The sequence below is a fragment of the Globicephala melas genome, chromosome 4 (assembly GCF_963455315.2).
Source record: "Globicephala melas chromosome 4, mGloMel1.2, whole genome shotgun sequence".
NCBI lineage: Eukaryota > Metazoa > Chordata > Mammalia > Artiodactyla > Delphinidae > Globicephala > Globicephala melas.
In genome coordinates, this window is record NC_083317.1 from 121,479,668 (window position 1) to 121,490,625 (window position 10,958).

Sequence of the window (10,958 nt, forward strand, 5' to 3'; positions counted from 1 at the left end):
AAGAAGGAGAGAGAGAGAAAGGACTTGAGAAAATATTTGAAGAGATTATAGTCGAAAACTTCCCTAACATGTGAAAGGAAATAGCCACCCAAGTGCAGGAAGTGCAGCAAGTCCCACAGAGGATAAACCCAAGGAGTAACACACCAAGACACATAGTAATCAAATTGGCAAAAATTAAAGATAAAGAAAAATTATTGAAAGGAGCAAGGGAAAAACGACAAATAACATAAAAGCGAACTCCCATAAGGTTAACAGCTGATTTGTCAGCAGAAACTCTACAAGCCAGAAGGGAGGGGCACGATATACTTAAATTGATGAAAGGGAAGAACCTAAAACCAAGATTACTCTACCCAGCAAGGATCTCATTCAGATTTGATGGAGAAATCAAAAGCTTCACATACAAGCAAAAGCTAAGAGAATTCAGCACCACCAAACCAGCTCTACAACAAATGCTAAAGGAACTTCTCTAAGTGGGAAACACAAGAGAAGAAAAGGACTTACAAAAACAAACACAAAACAATTAAGAAAGTGGTCATAGGAACATAGATATCGATAATTACCTTAAGTGTAAATGGATTAAATGATCCAACCAAAAGACACCGGCTTGCTAAATGGATACAAAAACAAGACCCATATAGATGCTGTCTACAAGAGACCCACTTCAGACCTAGGGACACATACAGACTGAAAGTGAGGGGATGGAAAAAGATATTCCATGCAAATGGATATCAAAAGAAAGCTGGAGTAGCAATACTCATATCAGAACAAATAGACTTTAAAATAAAGAATCTTACAAGAGACAAGGAAGGACACTACATAAGGATCAAGGGATCAATCCAAAAAGAAGATATAACAATTATAAATATATATGCACCCAACATGGGAGCACCTCAATACATAAGGCAACTGCTAACAGCTATAAAAGAGGAAATTGACAGTAACACAGTAATAGTGGGGGACTTTAACACCTCACTTACACCAATGAACAGATCATCCAAACTGAAAATAAATAAGGAAACAGAAGCTTTAAATGACACAATAGACCAGATAGATTTAATTGATATTTATAGAACATTCCTTCCAAAAACAGCAGATTACACTTTCTTCTCAAGGGCGCACGGAACATTCTCCAGGATAGATCACATCTTGGGTCACAAATCAAGCCACAGTAAATTTAAGAAAATTGAAATCATATCAAGCATCTTTTCTGACCACAACACTATGAGATTAGAAATGAATTACAGGGAAAAAAATGTAAAAAACACAAACACATGGAGGCTAAACAATATGTTACTAAATAACCAAGAGATCCCGGAAGAAATCAAAGAGGATTTCAAAAAATACCTGGAGACAAATGACAATGAAAACACGACAATGCAAAACCTATGGGATGCAGCAAAAGCAGTTCTAAGAGAGAAGTTTATAGCTATACAAGCCTACCTCAAGAAACAAGAAAAATCTCAAATAAACAATCTACACTTACACCTAAAGGAACTAGAAAAGAAGAACAAAGAAGACCCAAAGTTAGCAGAAGGAAAGAAATCATAAAGATCAGAGCAGAAATATATGAAATAGAAACAAAGAAAACAATAGCAAAGATCAATAAAACTGAAAACTGGTTCTTTGAGAAGATAAATAAAATTGATAAACCATTGGGCCGACTCATCAAGAAAAAGAGGGAGAGGACTCAAATCAATAAAATTAGAAAGGAAAAAGGAGAAGTTACAACAGACACCACAGAAATACAAAGCATCCTAAGAGACTAGTACAAGCAACTCTATGCCAATAAAATGGACAACCTGGAAGAAATGGACAAATTCTTAGAAAGGTATAATCTTCCAAGACTGAAACAGGAAGAAATAGAAAATATGAACAGACCAATCACAAGTAATGAAATTGAAACTGTGATTAAAAATCTTCCAACAAACCAAAGTCCAGGACCAGATGGCTTCACAGGTGAATTCTATCAAACATTTAGAGAAGGGCTAACACACATCCTTCTCAAACTCTTCCAAAAAATTGCAGAGGAAGGAACACTCCCAAACTCATTCTATGAGGCCACCATCACCCTGTTACTAAAACCAGACAAAGATACTACAAAAAAAGAAAATTACAGACCAATATCACTGATGAATATAGATGCAAAAATCCTCAACAAAATACTAGGAAACAGAATCCAACAACACATTAAAAGGATCATACCATATGATCAAGTGGGATTTATGCCAGGGATGCAAGGATTCTTCCATATACGCAAAACAATCAATGTGATATACCATATTAACAAATTGAAGAATAAAAACCATATGATCATCTCAATAGATGCAGAAAAAGCTTTTGAAAAAATTTAACACCGATTTATGATTAAAACTCTCCAGAAAGTGGGCAAAGAGGGAACCTACCTCAACATAATAAAAGCCATATACGAAAAACCCACAGCAAACATCATTCTCAATGGTAAAAAACTGAAAGCATTTCCTCTAAGATCAGGAACAAGACAAGGATGTCCACTCTCACCACTATTATTCAACAGAGTTTTGGAAGTCCTATCCACGGCAATCAGAGAGGAAGAAGAAAGAAAAGGAATCCAAATTGGAAAAGAAGAAGTAAAACTGTCACTGTTTGCAGATGACATGGTACTATACATAGAGAATCCTAAAGATGCCACCAGAAAGCTACTAGAGCTAATCAATGAATTTGGTAAAGTTGCAGGAATCAAAATTAATGCACAGAAATCTCTTGCATTCCTATACACTAATGATGAAAAATCTGAAAGAGAAATTAAGGAAACAATCCCATTTACCACTGCAACAAAAAGAATAAAATTCCTAGGAATAATCCTACCTAGGGAGACAAAAGATTTCTATGCAGAGAACTATAAGACACTGATGAAAGAAGTTAAAGATGATACCAACAGTTGGAGAGATATACCATGTTCTTGGATTAGAAGAATCAATATTGTGAAAATGACTATATTACCCAAAGCAGTCTACAGATTCAATGCAATCCCTATCTAATTACCAATGGCAGTTTTTATGGAACTAGAACAAAAAATCTTAAAATTTGTATGGAGACACAAAAGACCCAGAATAGCCAAAGCAGTCTTGAGGGGAAAAAATGGAGCTGGAGGAATCAGACTCCCTGACTTCAGAGTATACTACAAAGCTACAGTAATCAAGACAATATGGTACTGGCACAAAAACAGAAACATAGATCAATGGAACAAGACAGAAAGCCCAGAGATAAACCCACGCACCTATGGTCAACTAATCTATGACAAACGAGGCAAGGATATACAATGGAGAAAAGACAGTCTCTTCAATAAGTGGTGCTGGGAAAACTGGACAGCTACATGTAAAAGAATGAAATTAGAACACTCCCTATCACCATACACAAAAATAAACTCAAAATGGATTAGAGATGTAAATGTAAGACTGGACAGTATAAAACTCTTAGTGGAAAACATAGGAAGAACACTCTTTGACATAAATCCCAGCAAGATTTTTTTTAATCCACCTCCTAGAGTAATGGAAATAAAAATAAACAAGTGGGACCTAATGAAACTTCAAAGCTTTTGCACAGCAAAGGAAACCATAAACAAAGCAAAAGACAACCCTCAGACTGGGAGAAAATATTTGCAAACGAATCAACGGATAAAGCATTAATCTCCAAAATATATAAACAGCACATGCAGCTCAATATTAAAAAAACAAACAACCCAGGGCTTCCCTGGTGGCGCAGTGGTTGAGAGTCCGCCTGCCGATGCAGGGGACACGGGTTCGTGCCCCGGTCCGGGAAGATCCCACATGCCACGGAGCGGCTGGGCCTGTGAGCCATGGCCGCTGAGCCTGTGCATCCAGAGCCTGTGCTCCACAACGGGAGAGGCCACAACAGTGAGAGGCCCACGTACTGCAAAAAAACAAACAAACAAACAACCCAATCCAAAAATGGGCTGAAGACCTAAATAGACATTTCTCCAAAGAAGGCATACAGATGGCCAAGAGGCACATGAAAAGCTGCTCAACATCACTAATTATAAGAGAAACACAAATCAAAACTACAATGAGGTATCACCTCACACCAGTTAGAATGGGCATCATCAGAAAATCTACAAACAACAAATGCTGGAGAGGGTGTGGAGAAAAGGGAACCCTCTTGCACTGTTGGTGGGAATGTAAACTGATACAGCCACTGTGGAGAACAGTATGGAGGTTCCTTAAAAACCTACAAATGGAAGTACCATATGACCTAGCAATCCCACTACTGGGCATATACCCTGAGAAAACCATAATTCAAAAAGAGTCATGTACCAAAATGTTCATTGCAGCTCTATTTACAATAGCCCGGAGATGGAAACAAACTAAGTGTCCATCATCGGATGAATGGATAAAGAAGATGTGGCACATATATACAATGGAATATTACTCAGCCATAAAAAAAAAACGAAATTGAGCTATTTGTAATGAGGTGGATAGACTCAGAGTCTGTCATACAGAGTGAAGTAAGTCAGAAAGAGAGAGACAAATACCGTATGCTAACACATATATATGGAATTGCAGGAAAAAAATTGTCATGAAGAACCTAGGGGTAAGACAGGAATAAAGACACAGACCTACTAGAGAATGGACTTGAGGACATGGGGAGGGGGAAGGGTAAGCTGTGACAAAGCGAGAGAGAGGCATGGACATATATACACTATCAAATGTAAGGTAGATAGCTAGTGGGAAGCAGCTGCATAGCACAGGGAGATCAGCTCAGTGCTTTGTGATCGCCTGGAGGGGTGGGATAGGGAGGGTGGGAGGGAGGGAGATGCAAGAGGGAAGAGATATGGGAACATATGTATATATATAACTGATTCATTTTGTTGTAAAGCAGAAACTAACACACCATTGTAAAGCAATTATACTCCAATAAAGATGTGGAAAAAAAAATAAAGTATTTGCAGGAAGAGGGAAGGAACGGGGGAGGGGGAGGGAGCAAGGAGGAGAGGGCTAACAAACAGGGGCCCAGGACTAAACCTGCAAGTGGGGTTAAGAACACAAAGCCGTGGAACCTGCAGGGCTGCAGAGAAGAATTCAGGCACTCTGAGAACCTTCATCCTTAAACTTCACCTTCTTCATTCAGGTACCAGTGTTTGCCTAAGCCCAATGTGTTTTAAAGACAGGCAGTGAGCTGAGGTGTAAGTAATTCACCACTGTAGGTAAACCTTGTGCCCTGCCTCAAGCAATTTCAAATAACACAGATGTAGTAAGGCCATCTACACATCAGCATTGATCAGTTCAGTGAATTAGAGGTCAACTAGCAGAGAACCAGAACAAGCCTCTGTGAAATGAGACAATAGTGTCCTGCACACCGTGGGGTGCTCTCAATGGACCCTGATGCCTCGTGTGGGAGCAGGAAGTGAAGTCAAGGGCGGGAGGTGTTGCTGAAAGCAGCCACAGGATTCTGTCTGGGAAGGGGTAGTACCTGTGACTCGTGTGCCTCGTCTGTCAGGAGATTCAAGGGTTTCACAGTTTTGCCATGAAAGGAGCATTCATGTGTGCTCTGCTGCTGATCACATCCCAATTTTGCTTCTTCAATGATTTCAGCCTCACCCCCCCAGCCCGGCACATCTCACAGCCTCACTTCCTTTCCTTCCTTCACGCTCCACCTTGTTCCCGAGTTAACTTTCAAAGGTCTGGTCTGACATCTCTTACTTTGTAATAGTGTCTAAAGTAATAGTGTCTAAAGGCACCATAACTCTGCTATCAAATCACACAAGCGAAGAACTCAGTGCTGGGGGAGGAATTTCCAAGAAGCAGCACAAAAATCAGTACTATGTTTCAAACTGCCACTTTAAAAGACATAATGCCCTATGTTTGTACAGTTCTTTACACATTACAAGCACTTTCCCATGTTTACCTCATCTGATCTTTTTGAATCTTACAGGTATTGTCTTCTGGAAGCTGAAGCTCAGAGAAAGGAGATAACACAAAATATTTAAGACTGAATGGGGTGTTTATGATGTGCAGACACTGCTCTTAGTGTTTAGGTGTGTGAACCCACTTAATGCTCATGACAACCCTGACAGGAAGGTACAGTAATTACCCAGTGAGGGCATGGGGCACCAAGAGGCCCCATGGCTTAGCCAAGATTGCACGAGCATGCACAGGAAGCGGTAGGAAAGCGGGGAACCCAGCCAGACCACATGCTGAGCACACAGGCTTGTCCTCTGTGCTCATGTACCTCCCTCTGCGTGAGTGGCAAAAACCAGGTTGTCGATGCCAGGGCTTGTGTACCATCTGTTGGTCCAGGTCATTACTACTGTTAGTGATGGTGCTGAGGAGGTGTGTGTGGGGGGTGAGTTTTAATAAAGGTAGATGATTTATAATCTTGTCTTTCTGAACTTTTATATCCTAAAACTAAGCACACGGACACACACACTTTACTTGTATGAACTGATGACAGTTTTTTTTTTTTTTTTAATAATTGAAAAAAAGAGACTGATTACTCTTTAGAGAAAAGGGTACCGTGTTTCTTCCCAACTCCCCTCAAAATAGGCTTCACAAAGGAGATGCACGAGATGGAACCTGAATAAGTGGCTGTGCAGGTGGATAGTAGGGGCTGGGGGGATGGCTGAGAGAGTAAATACATCAAGACATGCTCATTTTGCTTCTATTATTATATGCCTCACTCTGGTAGCTATAAAAAAGACCTTTCTGAGGATATATCCCTCAAGGAGCTTGCACTGTCTAGGAGACAAGCCCTACAGATATAAAATAATTAGAGAACACCACTAACACAAGTGCGAGAGTGTGCAGTATTGACAAGTGATTCCCATCCTGGACATGAGGATCTAAGGCCAAGTACAGTTTATTGTGCACAAGCTCTGTAGTGCTACATGGCAGACTGTAAGGATCTTTGTTTTACATACCAATGTGTGTGTGTGTGTGTGTGTGTGTGTGTGTGTGTGTAGGGCAATGGAAGGTATATGATCATATGATTGTGATTATACTTTTAATCTCTATTGATTGAGAATATACGTATATATGTGTAGATGAATTCAAGAACACCTTGGAATAAGGATCTTGCACCTATGGGTGCAGGACCTGCATGCTTTAAGAAAAAAAGCAAAATGACTCAGGAAAGATGGGAGGTTGTGGGACTTAGGATAGACAAGAAGAACTAGTGAAATGTGGATTAAAAGAAGAGATGTTCAAAGCAGAGGGAATACAGAGTTAAGGCTCAGATGATGGTATCAATTTTGAATTTGTGGGGCCAGTAAGGAATAATGTCATTTTTCAACTCTATGTTTTTCGTGGCTTTCTCTTTTCATAATCTAATATAGTTAAGTAAGAACCTACTTGAAATGGAATTGTTCCTTATAATTTCATGGCCAAAGGCATCATGAAAATTATTCAGATTGTTATTTTTTCCATTGCAATGTTTCTAGATCACTTAGGTAATTCACAGTAGAGATGTATGGACTAAGCCAGATCATCTTCAATACATTCTTTCCATTCTTACTGGTAGAGAAATTCTAAAGTGAAAACTATAAAATGCCACATACTGATTTCAATGGCTACTCAGATCTGGTTAAATGGATCTTGCCATGTCTGGAGTGTTTAGCCCTCTAGAGGGGAACAAAGGCAGCACTCCATTGAATACCTGGGTAATCAGCCTGTTTATTGTACCAGTCCTGAGAAGTACCAGTGACTATTTCTGATTTTCCAAAGAACATGAAACAATAGTGGAAGGAATGTTCTTAGAGCATAGGGCAAACATTGTAGCTTTATAGCTTGGCATCTGAGATTACACCCAGACAACATTCAGTTTCCTATATCCTCAGGCTAAGAATATTTTACTTCCTAAAAGGCCTGTGTTGTTTCCCAGCTTCATGACAAGGTTCCCAAAGAGAAAAAGAGATGTTAGACCCTTTATGGTGTCCCAAGTGATCCAGATAAATGAAGACAGAGCTAGAGGTGGAGAAATTATGTTGTTTCACAAGAGAAAGTAGAATGCGGACAGAAGGAGGTTGTATCAATCAGCCACGGTTGTAATGACATTACATATGTAATGACAGACATGTAATGACATGACAAAGCACCCCAGAACTCAGGGGACTACACCATGAGCATTGCTTTTTCTTGTGCACAAGTCTTTAGCTTTGCAGCCATGACTGCTCTAGGCTGGGGGTTGGCTCTAGAATGCACGTTGGGACCAGATCCACTCTAGATGTCTTTCATCTTCCTTAAACAAGTGTGGACAAGTGACTGCCTAAAGCAAGTTCTTCCTGATACTCAGCAACCTGGGTCATTACCACAAACCAAAAATCAAATGTGAGAAAAACCTGGAACTTCTAAAGAATCTCTTGAGATGCAAGAAAAAGAAAAAAATACCTCACACCCTTGCTCCTACTTCCCATGTATACCTTCTGATGAGCTTCTGAATTTTCTCTACTCCTTCAAGTCCACTGATACATGGCTAAACTCATAATACCCACAAAACTTGATATTAAAGGAAAGAGGCAAAGAAAGAGAAAGGCCACATTTAGTAACAAACAGAAGACCCTACTTTGTAAGTTACTCATTCTCTCTACACCTCAGTCTCTACAAAATGGGACTTTTGACTGTAGACAACATTGGCAGCCTAAAAGCAGTAAAGCAACTAGATGCAGGGGAATGGAGCTGCAAAGTCTTGAGTGCCTTCCTGAGAGACATGCTAGAATTAAACAACTTTAGCAACATCTTTTCCTTAAATAAAAATCACCATTAAGAGAGTTTCTAAAGGCCAAGCCTGAACCCAAAATAAATATGTTAATAGATACTTATTGGGGGCTTCCCTGGTGGCGCACTGGTTGAGAGTCCGCCTGCCGATTCAGGGGACACGGGTTCGTGCCCCGGTCTGGGAAGATCCCACATGCCGCAGAGCGGCTGGGCCCGTGAGCCGTGGCCACTGAGCCTGCACGTCCGGAGCCTGTGCTCCGCAACGGGAGAGGCCACAACAGTGAGAGGCCCGCGTACTGCAAAAAAAAAAAAAAAAAAAAAAAGATAAATACAAGGCATCAACGTATTAAAGAGGCAAAGATAAAATGCTACGGGAGTTCAGAATAAGGAGTACTACTGCCACCTGAGTTGAGAGCAGAGAAAGGGGTAACATGGAAAACTTCACAGGGAAGGTGGAATTGGAGATAGGAGGTACAGAATTTGAACTTCAAGCACAGGATAAGTCATGCCCTGCAAAGTGAAGGAAGGTGAACAAAGTAGCAAAGACATGGGGAGGTCATGGGTGGGAAGAACATTAATTCAGCCTCACTGGCACAAAGGATAAATCAAGAGATATAGTGAGAAATGGGGTCAGAGGGGTAAATTGAGGCTGGATATGGAGGGTCTCAAGTGCTACACAGAAGCGTCTTATTTTATATCGTACACCCAACTGACAGGAACAGGAGGATGATGAAAAAAATGGAAGGTGTGTGATTTTACAGTAAGTGAGGCCCAAATGAAAATATCAGTATCAACTTTGACTTCAGTGTCACAAAGAAGCAAAACCTTTCCACACATTTTGAAAAAATCATTACCATAAAGAACAAGTGACTTAGCCTGCCTGAAGTGGGATCACGGTAAAGAATTTTGCATTTCATTTAGCTTTATAAATACGTATTTCTCCACTCGCTTTTAATCTGGGGGAAAAAAGTTCTCCAATATCCTTCTCCATGAAAATGATAAGATTTTCACATCTGGTGTCTATCTGTAAAGAACACAACATATTCAAAACTTCACTTAGCTTGGAGTGGGAGATTTAAGTCCTGGATTGTATCAATATCAAAGCTCTAAGCTGCACGTGATAGGAAACGTCAACTCAACTAGCTTAAAAAATAAACAAGGGGCCGGGAAGGGGCCAACCGCCTGGCTGCAGCACCCCGCTGCCCCAACCCCAACCTTCTGCAGGTCTGTAGGTTTCAGTGAAGCAGCGAGAGAATCGGGAGGAGGAGACAGCAAGGACAGTCCAGAAGCAATGGTGTCGCAAGAGGAACAAGCAGTAAAAAAAAATCTCAGCATGGAAAATGCCAACCAGGAGGATGAAAAAAAGGATGAAAAGGAACAAGATGCTAATAAAAGAGAGCCTTTGGTCCTCCCTTTGGAAGCTGGTGAATATCGTGTACCTAGAGGAAAGTTCCATGTTAGGCATAGATATTTCCTAGGCAGTTCCTACGCAGTTGCATGTTAGGCAGCCCATCCTGCAGTGTATACGGGACATGACTCAGAGGCTTGGAGAACCACAGGCAAGGATGAGAGAGGAGAATATGGAAAGGATTGGCGAGGAGGTGAGGGAGCTGATGGAAAAGCTGAGGGAAAAGCAGTCTGTGGGCAGTTAGCACGGACCTCCCTCACCATGACCATCGTGATGAGTTTTGCCTTATGCCTTGAATCCTGATGTTTTTCCCTGAAGTTAATAGGGAGACACACCTGCTTCCTTAACTTACATGTTTGTGACGTACCTTTGTTGTAAACCTTTTGGTGTTACTTGTTTCTTGCGGGTCTCCTATTTCCAGCTTCTAATTGAATATTGTGTTTTTGACCCAATCTGTAAGTTTCTGTCAGCAGGAGAGTTTTACTTATTGCATGGAGAGATGTTCATTATATACTGTGAAGTTAATAAAGCAGTTTAAAAAAAAAAAGTAGGGGCTTCCCTGGTGGCACAGTGGTTGGGAGTCCACCTGCCAATGCAGGGGACACGGATTCGTGCCCCGGTCTGGGAGGATCCCGCGTGCCGCGGAGCGGCTGGGCCGCTGAGCCTGCGCGTCCGGAGCCTGTGCTCCGCAGCGGGAGAGGCCGCAGCAGTGAGAGGCCCGCGTACCGCAAAAATAAATAAATAAATAAATAAATAAATAAGACCAACAAGGAACTACTGTATAACACAGGGAACTATATTCAATATTTTATAATAATCTACAAGGGTAAAAGAATATGAAAAAG

The 10,958-nt window shown here is 40.8% G+C and overlaps 1 protein-coding gene across 1 annotated transcript; it reads left to right on the plus strand.

The window, feature by feature from the left end:
- Nucleotides 1-9,996: 9,996 nt before the first annotated feature.
- LOC115862127 (protein BEX2-like) lies at nucleotides 9,997-10,357 on the plus strand. The gene is made up of 2 exons (XM_030873523.1): nucleotides 9,997-10,166; nucleotides 10,210-10,357. Exons 1-2 carry the CDS (start codon nucleotides 9,997-9,999, stop codon nucleotides 10,355-10,357), a joined length of 318 nt encoding a protein of 105 aa, XP_030729383.1.
- The last annotated feature ends 601 nt before the right edge of the window (nucleotides 10,358-10,958 follow it).